Genomic DNA, 21,012 nt, shown 5'->3' with positions numbered 1-21,012 from the left:
AAGATAATGTTACTCCTTTTATTCAAAATATTGGGAAAACTTCATTAAGTGTTAAGAATTTATTCGACTTTAGCTAGAAGATATTAATTATATGTGTTCTTACTAATATTCAACCATGACTCGATGGTTCTGAATTCTCAATTATTAGATTTTTCCTTAGGCGATGGCATTTGTTTATCCTTGATATTTTTGAAGCTGAGAAGGGTGTTCGATACCGATCTTATTAATACTAATTTCATCATTAGTAATCTCCTTATACTGACGGGCAACACACTTTCATTGATGCGGTGATGCGGGTCACCTTGGTCTATTTCTTCGTAGAGTCCATGTACGTGTATGGATATAACTCTGAGGGTCAATGAAGGAAGCTATAGTGTTGAGAAGTTTAAAATTGATCGTGGAAGCGGATGTTGTCCTCCAACCTGTGGTGTGTTGATGGCTGCTGGACTCCTCATTGGGTGGAGGGCGGTGGGGGCTAGTTACTCGTTCTGGTGCCATTATTTGTGATTTCATTAGTCTTGATTCTTTCATCAAATAATTTATAATTTTGTTGCAACATCGTTCCTTGTATATATCAATGCCGCTTCGAGCGCCAAATGTAAATGGAGGAATGTGGTAATTAATGATAGGATTTGGAGATGAATACTAATATGTGGAACGTGGTTGATGATGATGCGCAATGGAAAATGATTTGTGATTTGTGATTCTTTTCTTGAATATTGTTTCGTGTCTATGCAACGGCCTGTTTATGAGAATTAAGCCAAATGTAATTCCATACTATTCCAAATAGATGTACCATTCCGAATTTTAGCATGATAGGCCATCTTTTCTAAGTTAAATAAATTCTCCAAACTTTGATCTTATTTAATTGACCGGGGATAAGGCCCTAAACATTAGAGGTGCCTCATAATTACCTTGAAGATATAATTAGAGACATGTCCTTAATTTTTGATTAGGACATGCTCTTCATATGATGGACAATGCAATAACGTAATACAACATTACGTTTCTTTCATCTAGAGAATAGTTTGACCCTCCAAATTCGTTGAGAGCGAGGTTGACTTGACTAGTAGGCGAGGTCCGAACCCATTGAGGATGAGGCCTAACACCAATCTGAGAGATTATCAAGGACTTAACTTTTCATATTTAAACTTTTCAATTTGAGAGAATTAAAATTAAAAAAGAGCCCATTTTGACACTTTTGATTAAGAAACAACTTATCAATTAAATCAGTGTCACTTTTTCATTTGTCCAATATTTCACGTTAATAAGCAATAAGAACTCATGTTACGGGTTCGAGATTCTCTAATTTTAACCGACAATTAATCATATTCCTATATTTGCACATGAGTTAAATGGCGTTTTCATCACCCAACTGACTACGAATTTTCACTTGGGTCATCAAACTCAAAACGCTTTCATTCAAATCACCTAATAGCACAAATATTTCACCTGACTCATTAAACACACTAAATATTTCAGAGCCGTTAAATGTGGTTGACTTTAGACGGTAGGCCGTTAAATTGTGCCACATAACATGTCACATCAGCTTTTTAACCAGTTAGCTTTTAAACCCGATCCAATACTAACCCTGATCCAACTCCAGCCCGATACATACATACCACCCAGTTACTCACCATCAATTCAAACTCCTAACTAAAACCAATTTAGAATCCCCTCAAATTAGACACAACTTGTAATTATATATGAAGATGGTGTGAACTCTAGAGTAGTAGAGTGATTCCACATAAGAATATGAATATGATCACCGAAGAAGATGTCGAGGAAGTCGAAGTTGATTCCTGGAAAGTCGATACCGAGGAAGTCGAAGCTGAATCCCATAGCTGAAGCCTCGCTATGGCAGCAGGAATGGATTTAGTGAAACCCATCTCAATTTCCGCTTGGGAACTATCCAAAATCAAGAACATTACACACAAAACTCTCCACAGTTAAAATAACAGCCACCAACTCGAAACTTTCCACAAGTTCATCAAACAAACGCACCAAGAAAGGGATAATCAAACTCATTTTGTGAGGAACAAGGAGTTTAAAGAGGCTGCTGATAAAATGCAAGGCCTGATGTGTCAAATTTTTGTGGAGTTCTTAGAGAAGGTTGAAGAAGAAATGAGGAAGGAGAAGTTGGAAATGGGTTATGGTTGCTGGGTTATAAGGTGATGGGGCGGGTATGACAGTCCAATGACATGGAGGAGCCACATAGGTTGCCAATTTGCCATGTAAGCACGTCAACTCAGTTTTCCGTCCAAAAGTTAACGTCATTACTAGTGACTTAATTGAAAGTTTTTATTAGTTCAATTATTTGACTGAAAACTTTTTGAGTTTGATGACCCAAGTGAAAATTTATAGTCAGTTGAGTGAAGAAAACGCCATTTAACCCATTTACACATGTTGTACTTGTAATTATTCTTCTAAAATGAACTTAAAAATTACTTATCTTTTGTAATCATGTGAAAGTTGATGTTTGCCCGTTCCTGAAAAGTACTCGGACATGGTAGTCTCATTTTCCGATTTGCCATATATTTTAGTATAACTTTCTATGTAGTCGACTGATTAATTTTCGAATGTTTGGTTTGATTTCTGTTCTTAAAAAATCAAAATTATATGGGTACAGAATGGAGCAATATAAAAAATTTCAATTTCGCAAGACTAGTGAATCAATATCTTCCATATATATAATGAGAAATGATGAACTCATATATATATTAAGTAGTCAAAAAATCCCAACACTTTATCCAAACATAAGAACACAAGAAAACTCTAGTTTCAATTACTTAAAATTCTTTTTTTTGTTTTACTCTGAAGTGGCATTTCCAGACGAAGATGATGCTCGGCTTCGCCTTTCATACTTTTTAGCCCATACTTGCTTTCCGTTGATGGAGTACTTGGTTTTTGTCCCAAAAGGAGCAATTCGAGGAATGATGGAAGATGAACGGCAAACCATTCGAGCATATAATGGTTGTCTATCACTTGATACGTTTTCCATAATCATATCCTCTATAAAATCACCAAAAATCCTGCACCAAAAGTTCAACACCATGTCAAGATACTTATTCACGATAACTATATATAATAACTATTATATATAGTATTTAATTACACATCAGCATGAATGTTAAATGATACCCTGTGAAGAATTCTCTCAATTCCAGCTCTGCGATGTAATATCCTTTGGAGAATGTCAAAAATATTGTTCTGTCAACCGGTGCAACTTGAGGTTCGTCGTCGCAACCATCCACCAGCTGCATTCCTCCAAAAATTTCACTTAAATCAGCACTGGGATTCTCCAATACTTTTCTGACATTGTGAGAGGGATCCATTAAGTGTACAGCACGCGAATTTCCTCCAAACTCCATTTGAGGGAACCTGACTACACCATTGTGGTACATAGGAGGTGGTACAACAACTGGATTAATATAAGCATACCACATTCGATCTCCTTCCACATCGACAAACTGACAATTACTAGCCAGTATGTCTCGAAAGGCCCTCCTGCAGACTTCGGAGACGATCTTCCTAACAGCATGAAGGATCTTAATCCGTTTCTCATGAAAACTAAGCCAGTTGATGTCACGAGAGAGTAAATTGAGAAGCACATAGAGATTCCTGTACTCCGGGTCCCTGTTGCTCCCGTCCAGCCACATCGAAAGGCCAGCAATTTCATTAGCAAGTTGATCGAGCAAATGAAATGGCCAAGAAGTTACTTTGTGGACAGCATCGCGGCCACATCCGATCCTCTCGAGCCAGATGAGGAATGCCACTACAAACATAGATTCCTCGACGTTGCGGCCAAGTTTACGGACTAGCCTGTAAAACAGAGTCCGGTCAATTTTATGGAAAAGGTTAAAATCTTCGTCGCTGATGTTTTCTTCGACAGAATAAAAGGCTGGATCATACAAAGCAAACTTATCATAGTCATAGCATTCAAACTCGGTCTCCATTGCCATGACTTGATAGAATTACTGGTGTATAGAATTTGGAGAAGTTGTGATTTGTTTGAAGAGAAGATGAAGAGTGTGGTGGTATGAATGAATATGAGACAAAGGTATTATATATTGCAGAGTCAGTGTGAATAGACCTGAGAGATGCGTCCTTTCGTTGAGGTGCAATCCCCTCGGAAGCTAGGGTTTTATTGATCTCTTTTCAAATGAACGGCTATGTACAATTTTTAGACAATCGCGACCGTTGGTTTGTGTCTCATGTATCTGATATGGTTTAGCTGGATATATTAAGAAAATTTTGTAAAAGTTGAATAAAAAATAGGAATATGCATTCTTCTGTTTTGGAAAAGAAAAAACAATAAGCTTGTTTTATATATATCTTGTTTGAATATATTTTCTTTTATAAAAAGTATATTATATTTCATGCAAGCGATCTTTCTATATCAGTCTACTTTTATGATTATGATTAATCATCCTATAAAATACAAAGAAAAAGCCCAGTTATAATGAATATAATCAAAATCATGAAACATAATTAGTTAAAACTGAAAATTTAAATTTGAGAGGAAAAATTATTCTATGCATTATAGAGAAAAAGGTATTATAATTTCTCAGTATACATTGTATTTAGTGATCTATACTTGTATGTGTTTTCTTCGTTTTTTAAATATTCTTTATATTTTCTATGTATTCTTTATTTTTCCTATCTTTTTATTATTAAACTTGTATATTTCACTTTTTAATGATTGGATAACATATTTTATAAAATATTCAAGAAAATTTAGGAGTATGTCATTTTCTTCAAATGAGACTTAACTATATGGATATAATTGCGACCAATAATAGCTATAATAAGATCTATACTATACTATAATCAGCCAACATGAGTATAATTTGTAGTTTTAGTTATAATTTTTGCTTTAGTACTCTCCTTGTACAACATGAGTATAATTGATTCTAACGTCCCTCAACTAGAGGCTGTTTATTATTTAGGTCCCTGTCCAATTTTTTGTAATAATACGATCCTAATTAATTAAACTTCTTTTATTCGGATCCCTGCGTTAAAGTCAACTAACATCCGTTAGTAAATGCTTACATGGCAAACACAAAAAATTAAAATTAAAACAATAATAGCTGACTCATCACAACAGAATTTTATTTACCCCAAATATGAACTTGCTAGGGATTTAAATTGAATCTCAAAATTCATATGTAATCAAAGTATTGATAAATTTGTGAAGTTAAATTGTGTTGGAAAGATGGGGAAGAGTGTTAAACAGAGGAAGGTCAAGGGAAGAAACTGTGACGGTTGGAGAAAGGAAGGGAGAAATCGGAAGGGTGGGTGCGAGTGGAAGGATGGAGGCAAGGAAGCCACCGTCGACTGCGACGATGAGGTTCTCGCGAAGGAAGAGAGTGCTGAGAGGGGGGGATATAGCATGCGAGGGAAATGAGTTGTGTGTTGTGATTGTGGTGAGGTTAGTGTGGGTAATGGTGTCGAGCGACGGCAAAATCGCCAACCATGACGGAGTCTGTAAAGAGAGAGGGATAGGGGGAGGCGGCAGAGTGCCGGAAAACTTTCCGGTTAACGGTGGTGAAGAAATAAATGTAGGGTGAGCTCGAGGGGATGAGGCTGCTTGCACGGAATAAATGTATTTTCGATTTATTTTCAAACTTGTCACATCAGCAAAATGTAACGGACGTTCATAAAAATTTAACGGAAGGACTTTGATAGGAAAAATTCAAAAGTTCAATTATTTATCTATTTTTATTTATAGATCAAGGACCAAGAAAAAAATGTGTCAATAGTTCGGGAACGTTAAAATTAATTTGTCCCAACAATATGTGGAGCTCTATTACTCCTATATTGTTAAACAATCTCAAATACTAAAAACACTCATGATAATACATTATCATATAATATTTCATAAAAAAAATTACAAATATATAATTTTGAATATTTTTTTTTAACAAGAGAAAATATAATCAGTTGGTTAATATATTTAATTAAAATTCTATTCATTATTATCAAAATACTAATAAAATGATGTTAAAATTTAAATTATAAATAATAATTTACGAACTATAAGCCTATTATATGAAATTCTAATTATTATATGAAATACACCGTAATTTATGAAATACCTAAAATCTAAATAGTACTCCCTCCGTCCCCCTCATTTGTTTATATTGGGGGACGGGGGCTCGGCACACATTCTAATACTCTCGTAAAACGTAGTTCTATAAATTATTTTGAACTTTTTTTCTTCTGAATAAAAATTTGATATTTAATTTTTATATAGAAAAGAAAAATTTTAAAAATAAACTATAGAACTACTATGTTTAATTTATATGTGCCTTAAAATGCGTATGGAGTAGTGTGAAAAAACTGTAAACAAATGAGGAGACAAATGGAGTAATCCTTTAAACAGATTATGGTGTATTTCATATAATACCTATTAATTTTCTTTTTAAGAAAACCAGACGATAAAGCGTGTGCGTGTTCTTTGGTCTATCAATTTCTAAACCAATTTCTAACAATGTTGGATTTTAGCTATATCAGTCAGATACCCAACGGACGGTTAGGATTGTCTTGCACCTCCAAGAAATGACGCGTCTCCTCGCTGAAATAAACCCTAAATTACACCCAGCAACCTTCTCAAAATATATATACACCTCTGGTCTCAGTTTATTTCTTACCACACCATCCATTTTGTTTTTCTTCATCTCCCTGTAAACTCTCTCCACTCTTTTTCTCTTTAAAATTTACATCTTCTCCTGTATTCTCTGCCTATTAATTGAGGTGTACTCTTCATTGTTTTTGCATTCAACATAATATTCACTATTGTTTTATCAGCTTTTACCGTTACGATGTCTACAATATGGAGCAAGCCACAAAATGGTTGTGTCAAAATTAATGTCAAGGGTGTGTTTGTTAGGTCTGAAATGAAGGCCGCAATTGCTTGTATCATGAGAGATGAACATGGAAACTGGATCAAGGGCTGTCAAAGCATGATTGGCTTGGCAGTGCCAGTTACTGCGGAGTTGTGGTCAATCTGGTATGGATTGAGGTTAGCTTGGGAAAAGGGGGAGAAGTCTGTCATCCTCGAATGTGAGTGTGAAGATGCTGTGAATCAGGTGCTCTATCCTGATGAGAACAATGAGATGTTTGATCTGATTGTTCTCATTAGGCATATCATGTCTGAATCTTGGGACCACTGTGACATTGTTCACATTCCTGGCTCTGCAAACTTGACAGTTGCTGCTCTTGCCAACCGTGCAATCCATGCACCTGGTGGCCTTGAGGATCTGTTGGAGCCACCAAGCTGTATCCGGAAGCTCTTGAATGAAGACAAGGTGGAATGATTTGTGTTGTGTTGTGAGGTGGGGTGGGGCCGTGGGGTTGTTGGTTGTTTAAGTTTGTGTTTGCGTTTGGTTGTGTTAAAGCCATGTATCTGCAACTCCATCTATCTATCTACAACTATCTAAATAAAGTACTTGTTTTTATCTAACATGCATCTCAAAATCAGATATATCGGAAACTACGTGCTATACATTCTGTAATTTACTCTACTTATATTACAAAAGCTCAAACATATAACTCTTGAGATTGTGCTACCTACCCTAAGCCCGGTACTCTCAACAGTTTGTATTATTTTGATAGGAACTAAATAGCTTCCGTCCCGGTTAAAAATTTGAAAGTCCGATACAGACGACCGCTCTTTGTCATCCTCGTGGTGCATGAACATGTTCTCCTTAGTGTTTGGTTTTCAGTTTACACATTAAATTTTGATTTTATTTTCTGTTTTGCATTTTTGGATTTCAATTTTGGACGTTTAAATCGGAAAATAAAAGTATTAATTAGTCATAAAATGACTCAAAATTTAGTAAAGCTAACTTAAACTTTGAAAATCATTACGAACTACCTTTTCATTCCATCAATTATTTTAATAATTTTATATGATAAAAATTCAAAACTTACTAGCATAATTCAATCAAAAATAATTTTCAAATTTATGTTTACTATTATATTTTTAATAACACATAAGTTATCTATAAAAGAATAACCAAATAAATACTAATTTCAAATTATTAACTTTATACTTGTCATTAACAAATTTTAAGTAAAAATAATTATTTTAAAATTTACCTAAACACACTTTTTATGATATTATCTCCATGTACTACTTATATTTTGTTAAATTAACTTTGTATATTTTTTTTAAAAAATTAAAAAATAGCATTAAACAAATAGAGTCAAGTTTCTGAAGATCCCATTTCATTGGAGTCTTACGCTCCGGTCCACATCGGAATTGATCATAATTATACGTGAACAAAACTTATTTTCGAATTATATATATTTGTATAAATACATGACATATAAAGCATATTTATAGTTGAATATTTTTATTAATATTAATTAATTATTAATAACGTAAGATGTTGACGGGCCTGCAATTTATATTACTATATATGAAACTTAACGGAGTAATATATATATAGAAGTTTAAAATTTGGAAAAGTTCCAGGGAGGAATAAAACTTTTGCATGCACGTATATATAAAATTTCCAATAATCTTTCTAGATGGTAAATTTTTTAAACAGACTACGGTGTATCTCGTATGATACCTGTTAGTTTTCTTTTTTAAGAAAATAAGACCATCAAAAAGCATGTGCATATTCAAAAATATTTGATTTATACTATATCAGCCAGATACCAAACGAGCGGTTAGGATTGTATGGAAATCGAACATAGCCGTTGTCGTATCCATGATACCCTAAATTCTGATTAGATGGCACCTCCACGAAAGGACGCGTCTCCTCGCTCAAATAAACCCTAATTCCACACCCAGCAGCCTTCTCCAACTATATATACGCCTCTTGTCTCAGTTTATTTCTTACCACACCATCCATTTTGTTTTCCTTCATCTCTCTGTAAACCCTCTACACTCTTTTTCTCTTTAAAATGTCTCAAACATTCTCACACCCTGCCCGTGATTCAGCCAAAACTATGGATAAAAAAAATTATTTTCCTTTGTATGATCCAGCCATTCATTTCCCTGATGACCAAAAAACCAGTGATGAAAATTTTAATCTTTTCCATACAAGTGATCGAACCCTATTCTACAGACTTGTCCATAGACTTGGTCGTGATGTTTCCCAATCTATGCGTGTAGTTGCATTCCTCATCTGGCTGGAAAAAGCCGGTTACAGCCAGCATGCCATCTACAAACTGATGGCATGGCCGTTTTACTTGCTAGAGCAAGTTGCCGATGAAATCGCAGTCTTTTTAAGCTGCCTGGGGAGAGAGTTTATTGGCAGGCAGTTTATTTGCCTGTTCTCAGTCAGAAAGCTATGCTCTCTCCACATCGACTTGTTCGAATTTCACGCAAACAGGGCGGGGATTCTTGAGGGTGTTAATAAAATCGTTTCTGAAATTTGTATGAGGGCTTTCAAAGACATTCTAACAGGTGAAAGCGAATTCAAAGATGACAAAGGAGATGAAATGTGGTATGATTATATCAATCCTAGCAGTGTGCAACCTACTTTTTACCACAATTGCGCTGCCCACAATTTTACGGCTCCAAGCACCAGTAGCGTTCAATGGGCGGAGCCACAGCCAAGGCTAAGGGTTGGAAATATATTAAAAGATCCAAACGCTGATCAAAGTCAGAAGTTTGGAGGTAAGCAGCTGGTGAATGGAGGCAAGAATAAACCTGATGAGGAACCGGATGAAAGAACTATATTACTGACATTCTCCAAGGGTTGCTGCATCTCTGAAGTGGAAATTCGAGAATTCTTCACAAGGTATTATATTATATTCATTAATTAGTACATTGCACATATATAAATATTTACAATATAAAGTGCTTGAACATATTTGTCTATGCGGTGAATAATATCTTCACATGGTTTTCTCTTTGTTTAGAATTTTTGGAAATTTCATAGAAGAGATATGTATGCAAGATGTGGCTTCTGACGAACAACCATCGTGTGCTTGGATGGTTTGCCGCTCATCTGCCATGATTCCTACCATTGCTCCTCCCAATAGGAAAACCAAGTACACTGTCAACGGAAAGCATATCCTGGCCACAAAGTATGTAAAGAGAAGTCGCAGGTGAAAATAAAGTTTTTCATGAGAGCACGGACTCTGAAGACCGTGACATGAGTCATTCTTATGTTGTTCTCTCAAGGGAGGTCCAGTTATTAAGAGTTGATGTTTAGTTTTGTTAATGTAATTTGATTGTTCTGTCAAAAAAAATGTAATTTGATTGTGAGGGGATGTTTATGGATGTTTGTATAGCTTTAGCATCTTGCTTGTGTACAAATACATGTTAGTATGTTATTTAATGAAATTATGGTATTGCGGATTGAGTAACTATGATATTACGGATTGATTTACTTGCTGTACGTATTGGTTCCTGTTAGTGAAAATATTTGTTGCAGTAGTATAAGGTATTGCCCAGTGATGGGATTTGGACCTATTTTGAATGCCATAAAATGGTAGGAATACGGAAAATACAACAGGTTCTTGTAATATATCACTTTAAACTTATGACGGAAATATATATATGTTGCAAGTTTAAGTTTCCTCTTGAATTTATGACGGACCTTCACAATAGACTCCGTCGATAGTTACTTTGCGACCAAAAGTTCTTTCGTAAATTCGGTATCTTACGACTAATTATGCGTCGTAAGTTTAGCTATTATGATAATGAAGTTGAGGGGCTCACCAGGCTTGCGACGATTTTATTTACTTACAATACATGTCGAAAATTGTGATTTTTTTTTTTGAACTTACTATTTAAACAAAAAAGATAGAATTATGCCGTTATAAATTGGGAATTTACAAAAAGCTTGAATTTTCATCGTAAAAAATCATGTTTGTTGTAATATGAAAGTGTGTCTTGGCCACAAAGTATGTAAAGGGAAGCTGCGGGTGAAATGGATTCGTCTGCACTTGAAACTTCAGGGAAGAATTTCAGTAAATAAAAATATTTAATTTTTGTTACTCATGGTTGTTTTGGCAATCTGCAGTTTATGTACCCCTATGGTTGTTTTACTCGAGCTAGCCCGTTGTTACTCCTGCTCCATATTTTTGTTAAATTCTATTTCTATGAAACACTTTAGATGACTTGGATCATTAGGAAATAAAAAGATTTATGAATGTGTAACTATCACGTAACAGTTCCAGTTCAATTGAAAAAAGAGAGTGATAGATCTATACTAGACACCGGAATTCATTGATCTGAAAAAATGGATTAAACCTGTCATCACTTGAGCAAGTTACATTTTAGTGACTTAAATATTCTAGAACTCACTAAAGTGATATTGTTGGCCTCCGAGGGAGGTTATTATATAAGAGGGTTTTTTTATTTTTAATAGAAATATTTATAATTAATTTGTAGGTACTAATATATATTATACACATAATATGAAGTGATAGATTAACAATAACGTGTATCAAAATTTCCGGATTAGAATAATACATGAATGTATCAAAGAACAGATAATATTATTGACGGATTAGAATAGTTCATGAATAATATCATATCTCAACCATGATAAGTGCAAAAATAAAAGATATTAGAATGCAGAAATGAAAAAATTGCCTCTGTAAAAAGTTTGTTCAAGATTATATTGAGTGTAATCGACATGAGGAGCCATGAAAAAATTGCCTCACTAAAAAGTTTGGTCAATTTTACCCGTTTTTCTAGTAGTGAGAAAAGTGTCGGACAGTCCTCAACAAGTCATTCAAATAATTTTGGAACAATAGATGAGAATGACGTAACATATAAACTAGCCCAAATTTTGATCTTCATTAATTATGAAGAGATGTCAAATCCACAAGCAGAAAAATTATATAACATGCTACATTTTTCATACAATTTGTCAAAATTGTACTAAATAAAATACATTTCTCATAGTTTATATAATACGAAAAATATATGAAAGAATTGGCTCATCTTTCAATAAAAACTATTTATTGTGTGAATAGATGTATGATATACTCAGATATATAAAGATGTTGATGTAGAGTTATGTATATTTTGTTCATAAAAATATACACGAAATCAAATTACATTCACAAAAGTAAACATCAACCCTTAATAACCGGGTCTCCCCTTGAGAGAACAACATAAGGATAACTCATTTCACTGTCTCCAGAGTCAGTGCTCTCATGAAAATTTTTAATTCACCCGCGACTTCCCTTTACATACTTTGTGACCAAGATGTGTTTTCCGTTGATAGAGTACCTGGTTTTTCTATTGGGAGGAGCAATGGTAGAAATCATGGCAGATGAACGGCTAACCATCCGCGCATACGATGGTCGTTCGCCAGAAGCCACATCTTGCATAAATATCTCTTCTATGCAATCTCCAAAAATTCTAAAAAAAGAGAAAACCAGGTCAAAATATTATTTACGGCATAGACAAGCCCTACTATATTGTAAATATTCATATATGTGCAATGTGCAATGTATTGATTAATATAAAATAATACCTTGTGAAGAATCCTCGAATTTCCACTTCAGAGATGTAGCAACCCTTCGAGAACGTCAATAATATAGTTCTTTCATCCGGCTCCTCATCAGGTATATTCTTGCTTCCATTCACCAGCTTCATACCTTCAAACTTCTGACTTTGATCAGCGTTTCGATCTTTCAATATATTTCCAACCCTACTGGTGCTTGGAGCCGTAAAATTGTGAGCTGCACAATTGTGGTAAAAAGTAGGTTGCACAGTTGTGATATAATCATACCACTTTTTATCTCCTTTGTCATCTTTGAATTCACTAGCACCTGTTAGAATGTCTTTAAAAGCCCTTATACAAACTTCAGAAACGATTTTTTGAACACCCTCAAGAATCCCAATCCTGTTTGCATGAAACTCGAACAAGTCGATGTGGAGAGAGCATAGCTTTCTGACTGAAAACAGGCAAATGAACTGCCTACCAATCTCCTCTCTCCCCAGGCAGCTTAAAAAACCTGTGATTTCGTTGGCAACTTGATCTAACAAGTAAAACGGCCAGGCCATCAGTTTGTGGACAGCATTCTGGCTGTAACGAACTTTTTCCAGCCAGATGAGGAATGCAACTACATGCATAGATTCGTAAACATTACGACCAAGTCTATGGACAAGTCTGTAGGGTTCGATCACTAGTATGGAAAAGATTAAAATTTTCATCGCTGGTTTTTTGTTCATCAGGGAAATGAATGGCTGGATCATACAAAGCAAAATAATACTTTGTATCCATTGTTTTGGGAAAATCACGGGCAAGGGTGTGAGAATGTTTGAGAAAGAATAAAGAGAAAAACAAAAATGGTTGCTGGTAAGAAATAAACCGAGACAAGTGGTCTATATATAGTTGGAGAAGGCTGCTGGGTGTGAAATTAGGGTTTATTTGAGCGAGGAGACGCATCCTTTCCTCGAGGTGGCGTCTAATCAGAATTTAGGGTATCATGGATACGACAACGGCTATGTTTACCAGACAATCCTAACCGTTCGTTGGGTAGTATCTGGCTGATATAGTTTAAATCCAACGTCTTTGGATATGCACAGGCTTTTCGATCGTCTTGTTTTCTCAAAAAAGAAAACTATATAATAGGTATCATTACAAGATACACCATAATTTGTTTAAAAAATTTACCATTAAGAAAGATTTTATTGGAAATTTTTTGTACGTGCAGAACTTTTCCAGATTTTAAAATTCTGAATATATTGTAGGCCTTGTGAACATCTTATGTTATAATTAAAAATTAGTATTAATTAAAAAATTTAACTATGAATGTGCTTTATATTTCATTATTTATACAAATATATATAATTAGATAATTTTGATATTAAGTTTTATTCATGTATAGTCATGACCAGCTCTCTCTAGCCTAATTCTACAGGCAATTCTATACAGACCATATCCCATCCTCACTAGGAAACATTAGTCTCATTGAATCTTTAGATTTCTGCTCAAACCAAATAACATGTGAAATTTCTTGGCCGTCAGACTAGCTGCACTAACTCTTCTTGCGGCCTAAACCTATCTAGAAAACAAGTTCTCCACACTTCCATAAAAGATTTATATCTAGGTAACATAGTGTTGTGTGGAGTTCCTCTAGCAAAGAAATGTAGATATCCTAAGTTGCCAACATCAGAAGATGATGATGATTTTAGTAGTGATGGTGATTATTTCTTTAGAATAATAATCTTAATGTAGTAAGGATTTAACACAGTAGAATAATTTATTCAGTCTTGTAAGTATAATTACAGCTGGTGAATGCCTCGTATGATCATTTATGGGCTGTGGTAATTTGTGAATCATCCAATATGTTATTTGGCTCAATGTGTTTCATGTTATACAAACTCAGAAGTGTGAACTGATTCAAATATTTATAGAACTCACAACGGGTTAATATAGCATAGCATAATCTCAAGGAGTTATATATCTGAACTTTTGTAAAATAAGTATCAGCATGAAACAATTTTCGAAAATGACTCTAGGACGTGAAATATCACAAAAGAATGTACTGCCAAGAGCGTTATGCACTTTCGTAAGATAAGGATAGCTAGAAATCAATGATATCGATCAGTAGGGAGTGGCTAGGGATAATCGCTCAAGCTTCTAGTCAGTGGTCACGGTCCTCAACAGGGCTGGAACCAAACCGAGCCGAGTTTTGATCAAACAGAGCCGAGCTTTTTTTTTTCCTGAGGAGCCGAGCCGTGCCGAGCTTTCTTAACGAACAAAAAGTTTGTTCAAGCTCGAACTCGTCAACAAACGAGACGCACACGAGCTTCTATCGAACAAAAACGAGTCGAGTCGAGTCGACCGAACACGAGCTTAAACGAGCCAAGTCGAGTCGAACGAACACGAGCTTAAACGAGCCGAGCCGAGCCGAAGCTAAAAAACTGGTAAAACCACTAATTGACTGTTAAAATAACAAACCAAATTAATTAATTTTTTTGTATAATTTCATCATATCACAATAATATATATATATATATATATATATATATATATATATATATATATATATATTGACATCCATATATACGGTTGGATCCTTAACAAATATTTTTAAAACATTTGAAACACGAATTCGGGACTATAGAGTACTAGTATAGTTAGAAGTACTTGTCAATCAACGAGTCGACTGTTAAAATAGCAAACCAAATAAATTTATTTTTTATAAAAATTTTGTCATATCATTAAAATGTATATATATTGACATTTATATGGTTGAATTATTGAGAAATATTTTTTATAGTTGATAAGGTTAAATCTCGGGATACCACCTAAATAACTGCGGTCAGAGAGTAAAGTAAAATAGGTCGGAGTTCTTTCGGAATGTTTATTTGGGCTTTATACTTTGAAATTTAAATCAGTAACTAATGACTTCCACAATTGCAGTTGTATCACTTTCCTAGACAGTGCTTTATTCATTGTATCATTAATTTGAAATTTGAGTTTCCTTTATTTTATTTTGCAGTGATGAATATGTTAATCAAGTATGAGATGAATTTAAGATAGCTGCGGGATTGCTCCAATGACATCTATTAATTTGGTCTTGGATTTTTAAGTTGTAATCCAAAATCATTAAAACTGTATAAGTTGGCATTTGAAAAATGGCAGCTAGTCTAGAACTCTTTATGTATTTAAAATTTGTGATAGTATTTGTCCCAACTGAAAGATGTAAACTTCTTATTATTTTGGTGGGAACATGCAGTGAAAAGCAGGGCCCGTATTATAAAAATACCCAAAAAATATATCTTCTTAACGAACAATTTTTTGTATTCGAGCTCGAGCTCTTAACGAGCCGAACGAGCTCTTAAGAGCCGAGCTCGAGCTTATTCGCGAACAACTCGGTTCGTTAAACAGCCCTAGTCCTCAATAGCTTTGTCTTGCTATGTATTACTCCCTCCGTTTCAAATTAAATGTCCACTTTAAAAAAATCACACAGTTTAAGAAAAGTGGATGTTCATAAATTAATTGCATTAAATGATCAAAATGTGTGGAGTGAGATTAATCGAGGAAATATAAATAAGAGATATGTGTAGTAAAATTGACTTTTGGAAATACTGTATGATTTGCATTGAGAGTTGAAGTAGACAAGTAATTTGAAACAAAATTTTTTCTTGAAAGTGGACATATAAATTGAAACGAAGGGACTACTTTATACTCCCTACGTCCCCCTCAATTGTTTACATTGCGGGACGGGGGCTCGGCACTCATAAAATATATATTTTAATAAATTATTTTGAACTTTTTTTTTCTTTTGAATAAAAATTTATTATCTAAACTTTTATAAAAAAAAAAATTCCAAAGAAAATTTATGAAATTATGTTTTATATGCGCCTTAAAATGCGTGTCGAGCAATGAAAAAAGTGTAAAAAAATGAGAGGAATAGAATATTATTTTCTTGCCTAAAATTTCGTAATATCAGCCAGCCATTTGCACATTAAAGAAAACAATTTATAACAATATTATCAAATAATTGACTTTCTTCTCAAATATGTACAGTCGTGTGTGCGATGCATTCTTAATTTATAAGGTTTTTGTTTATTCAAGATTCCTTTTCAATGTATAGTTTTTACTAGCAATTATTTAATTGAAATTTTTAAACAATCCATTAGTTGAGTACTCCGACAATTTTCTTCGAATAATGTTGATCGATCTTTTTGTTGTTTGCTATGTGCGATGGTTGTCGTGTTGGCCTTTAAATTATTTAATAACTTTAATATATAGTTAATATGAAATGTCAGATATTCCCAAAATGTTTTAATGAAATTTTTACGATCCAAGTTTTACGGAGTCCCGAGTATTATGATATAAAATTGGATAAAATATAAAATAATTATTTAAATTTATTTTTTTTGTTCATTAATATTTTTAAACACCGACAACTTACTGATTATATTTTACAACATGTATAATTATAAGATAGAATGATTATTTTTACAAATCGCAAGATATTATATTCTACAAGACAAATCTTAATGATGGTTGAAGTTGAATGATCTTAATAATTAATCGATAATTAAGTTTAAAATTATTTATAAAATAATAAATAACATATAAATTTAAATAATTAAAAAATTATTGGCGATACTTATACTTTTATAAACCAGGTTAAATGCCGACGTCATTACTCAGTTTTTTAAATATTGACTTTTTTGCAAGTGGACTCTAAGTCTATGCACATGTACTCCACAACACTGATAAAAACCATGCAACGCGTGATTTTGAATATCGGACCCGAGCATTACATTATTTTAATTAAAGTTTAGTACAACCAGAATATTAAAAATGATGACAAATCCGATGCTAGTCTTTATATTTGCTCTCTATTCATATTTTATTTATGGGTTTGTTTAGTGTGTGTCCATGAGCACATGCTAAGCACTCAATTTTATAGGTTTGGGACTTTTGATTAGTGTGGTTGTTGTATATGCAGAGGGTCCACCATTATTAAAAAATACTCCCTCCATCCCAAATTAGATGATGCTGTTAACTTTGGGCCCACAATTTAAAGTTCGTTGACCGCATAGCTACATGACTTATTTTTAAAATTTTATTTTGCAAATAAAAATTAAAATATGAAATTTTCATTTACAAAAGAAAAAATAAAAAAATAAATTTCGCAAGTAGACGGTCAATGCACTTAAAGTTGCGTGCCCAAAATCAACTAGCTCATCTAATTTGGGATGGAGATAGTAACAACCAATCAAAACGAGTCAAACTTGTGGAATTTAGTGTTTAGCAATTTGTCCATGGGCACACACTAGAATTATAAATAAGAGTGAAAAACGAAAAGAGAGAGAAATGTTGGATGTGAAGTGAGTTAAAAAATTATATAATACTATTCATGACTAAGAAGTTAAGAGCTACTCCCTCTGGTCCTTATTATAAGGCACCAAGACTTTTTCACACAATTCTATGTGCTTTGACCACCTAAAATTGTGTGCAAAAAAGTCTTGATGCCTTATAATAAAGATCAGAGGGAGTACTAAATGCTCTTTAAAAGACATGGGAGATAATAAGCTCTTAAATTGCAATACATACGTGGTACGACAACAAACCAGAGATGAAAAAAAAATATCCAGTCCACCTCCAAAAATAAAACACTGAAAATTATATATTCAAACATAGTCGCTTCTCGCTAACTAGTTGCTATCTAGAACACATCGACTTCAGCAACTTGCAAATATATTTGTACCTAGTGACCTGTCCAAGAGTTTGTTAGAAACATACTCTTAAATTTTTAAAGAGTTTTTGAGAATCCATTGAGCACAATTTTAAGATTTGCTCTTTAAAACTTGTTTAAGGGCTCTATCAGAGATGCTCTAATAGAAAAATACAGCATCCTATACTTGATTATTAATTTACAATAATGCTTCATATATGGTGAACGAGTCCCTCCTAAAACAAGCATCTCGATCTCTCTAGCTAAAATTTTGTGGTTAGATCTAATTGTACAATTTCTATTTTCAGCACAAAATAATGGTGTCGTCTACATTACTGATGAGATTTATCTACCCACCGCCAGAATCAGTGTTTTTAAGGGCCATGTCAATCGTGGGTGTATCTTTTGTTATTGCTGGATTAATGGAAATATGCGGGAAGAGCACGATTCAGTATTCAAAGATCTTCAACACTAGCAAGAAGAATGTCGAAGCTTCGAAAAGTAAGATGATCGAGTTTTCTGGTAGAATTGGAATGTTCCTGGCCTATTTCCCGGCTTTTGTTGCTGCTGTTGCCGCTTTAGCTTTGATGCAAAATCAGGGTCTCAGGTTTACGTTGCTTACTTCTGCTGTTGCCCTTCATTTCTTCAAGAGAGTTTTTGAGGTATGTAACGATTCTCTACCCTTGTTTTGTAACAGGGTCTTTAATTTGGGAAGAATTACTTTTTGTGTATAATTACTTTTTGTGCTTGTGACTGATTTTGGTCGGTGGAGATTTTCGTGCAGATAGAAATTCATCATTATTTATGAGATTACAGCTAGCTGATAAAATGTTTTATCTAACTAAAAAGTGATTGTTAGTATTTATGTTTTTCTAATTAAAAAGTGGTTTAGTTTTTCACTATTTTTGGGGAAACCGCATTGGTTTTTGTAGACTTGGAAAACATCTCAAGTTTCTTGTTCCATATATTTTACCAAAAATATTGAAACAAAATTTGAACATGTCTGTGTACAGGTGTTATGTATCCACAAGTTCAGCGGAAGCATGCCCATAGATACAGTAATTATCATCTCCAGCAGTTATTTTTTATTTGCCGTTAGCGTGATCTACTCTCAGCATTTAGCAGAAGAATTCAAGGAGCCAATAATCGATCTGAAATACGCTGGAACAGCGACGTTCTTAGTAGGAATAACAGGGAATTTTTATCACCACTACCTCCTATCTAAGCTAAGAAAAGAGGGGGAGAAACAGTACAAGATTCCTCACGGAGGTTTGTTTGATTTAGTTATATGCCCACATTATTTATTCGAAATTATAGGATTCATCGGAATCTCCTGCATTTCGCAAACTGTATATGCATTATCTTTCACCTTTGGTTCATCTGCTTACTTGACTGGGAGAAGTTATGCAACAAGAAAATGGTACCTCTCGAAATTTGAAGACTTCCCAAAAGATATAAAGGCGCTCATTCCGTATGTTTTCTAGATCGAACATAGAAATACCAGTATCTAAATGGCTTGTAAGACTGTTAAAAGCCATTTGGAGAATGTAGCGTGGTTCTTTAGTAACTGTAAAAGATACAGAATGTTTATCCTGTATTTATTTTCTCTTTGAACAATTCTGATCATATTCGAACGAATCTATGTTTAGATATTGAAGGCCGTTGAGTTTGAATTCACCAACTCATAAATCCAACTCCCTCTTCCAACACAATCTGCCTTCATATTTTTGCAGGGAAAATAATTAATTTCCGTTACCGTCCCATTTCTCATAGGATTAATAAGCTAAATCATACCCCAAAACTGCACTTGGATAACAATTTGCAGTCGATCAACTGAACCGATATTAACTTGCTGAACATTGTTAAATAAAAAAGAGCTTACATAGTCGCTAATTTTTTTTAATTTTAGTCAACTGTAATTTCTTTCAATCAAATTATCTAAATACAAGTTTTTTCAGTTCAGTAACTCAATTGCAAGTTGGGAGTCAGTTTAATTATGTTTAGCCTAATAACCCAAATACCAGACAACCCAAAAACCTTTCAAAATAACACATGGAAAATTATGATTTGTGTTGTTATTATACATACACGAAGGATCATAATGTTTATGAGAGAAAAGTCAATAATAAGATGACAACTCATTGTGATCTGAAAGGTTGAGATCCCTCGTAAAACCAAAGTGTTCTTGTAGAGATTTTACTATTTATTATTTCTCATAAAAATAACTTGCATTGTATAGAATATGTGTATATTAAGTTAATTTTGCTAGTTATTATTTCTAATACAAATTTTATACAAAAAATGCGTCTGTTTAATTATAAATATTTGAATTATGGGGTTATAATTAAAAAATATATTTGAAAAATTAGTATTAATTAAAAAATGAGTAAATTTCAAGGGTGTGGCTGTATTTTACACTTGATTTGCAAAAATTTGGCTGGATTTTAAATTTTACAAAATGTGGCCGAGGTTCGACTACGTCTTTTAAAACTTTGGTTATCGTCAGTCCCTTACTTTTTAACTGTTAACTCACTTGAAAAACATAAACTGATAGGGGTAATTACGTAAAACCAAAAAAAGCAGAATATTTGGGTAGTCTCCCTCAACCTCCACCGTTGTTGACGGTGGGCTTTATTCGCGGCGCGCACACTTCACTTAGCAGGCTAGCACACAGATCCAATACACTTCATATACACACCCACAATCATCTCCATCTCATCCCCCTCATTCCGGTGTTTTTCCTCTCTCTCTTTCCTTCTTCATTTTCGCCACCGTTGCTACAGAGCCTCTCCAGTCTGACAGCCTGCACACAACCCTCAAACATTCACACACACTTCACCACTGTCTCTCAGAATGACACGAGGTTTCCAGATCTACAAG

General features: G+C 33.9%; 4 protein-coding genes across 4 annotated transcripts; 2 read left to right on the top strand and 2 right to left on the bottom strand.

Moving 5' to 3' along the window:
* Positions 1–2,809: 2,809 nt before the first annotated feature.
* Positions 2,810–3,962, bottom strand: LOC108207587 (uncharacterized). Its single transcript, XM_017378022.1, has 2 exons — positions 3,142–3,962; positions 2,810–3,032 (listed from the first exon to the last, which is right to left on the bottom strand). The coding sequence occupies exons 1-2, from the start codon at positions 3,960–3,962 to the stop codon at positions 2,810–2,812; spliced, it is 1,044 nt and encodes a 347-aa protein (XP_017233511.1).
* A 4,957-nt stretch (positions 3,963–8,919) lies between these two features.
* Positions 8,920–10,075, top strand: LOC108207586 (uncharacterized). The gene is made up of 2 exons (XM_017378020.1): positions 8,920–9,761; positions 9,883–10,075. The coding sequence occupies exons 1-2, from the start codon at positions 8,920–8,922 to the stop codon at positions 10,073–10,075; spliced, it is 1,035 nt and encodes a 344-aa protein (XP_017233509.1).
* Positions 10,076–12,150: 2,075 nt separating this feature from the next.
* On the bottom strand, positions 12,151–13,060 carry LOC108207585 (uncharacterized). The gene is made up of 2 exons (XM_017378019.1): positions 12,459–13,060; positions 12,151–12,343 (listed from the first exon to the last, which is right to left on the bottom strand). Exons 1-2 carry the CDS (start codon positions 13,058–13,060, stop codon positions 12,151–12,153), a joined length of 795 nt encoding a protein of 264 aa, XP_017233508.1.
* A 5,178-nt stretch (positions 13,061–18,238) lies between these two features.
* On the top strand, positions 18,239–19,770 carry LOC108208332 (uncharacterized). Its single transcript, XM_017378857.2, has 2 exons — positions 18,239–18,794; positions 19,146–19,770. The coding sequence occupies exons 1-2, from the start codon at positions 18,450–18,452 to the stop codon at positions 19,614–19,616; spliced, it is 816 nt and encodes a 271-aa protein (XP_017234346.1). The 5' UTR covers positions 18,239–18,449; the 3' UTR covers positions 19,617–19,770.
* The last annotated feature ends 1,242 nt before the right edge of the window (positions 19,771–21,012 follow it).

The sequence above is a fragment of the Daucus carota genome, chromosome 2, assembly GCF_001625215.2.
Source record: "Daucus carota subsp. sativus chromosome 2, DH1 v3.0, whole genome shotgun sequence".
Taxonomy (NCBI): domain Eukaryota; kingdom Viridiplantae; phylum Streptophyta; class Magnoliopsida; order Apiales; family Apiaceae; genus Daucus; species Daucus carota.
The sequence above is the reverse complement of the archived record's forward strand: the minus strand, read 5'-3'. Positions and strand labels throughout refer to the sequence as shown.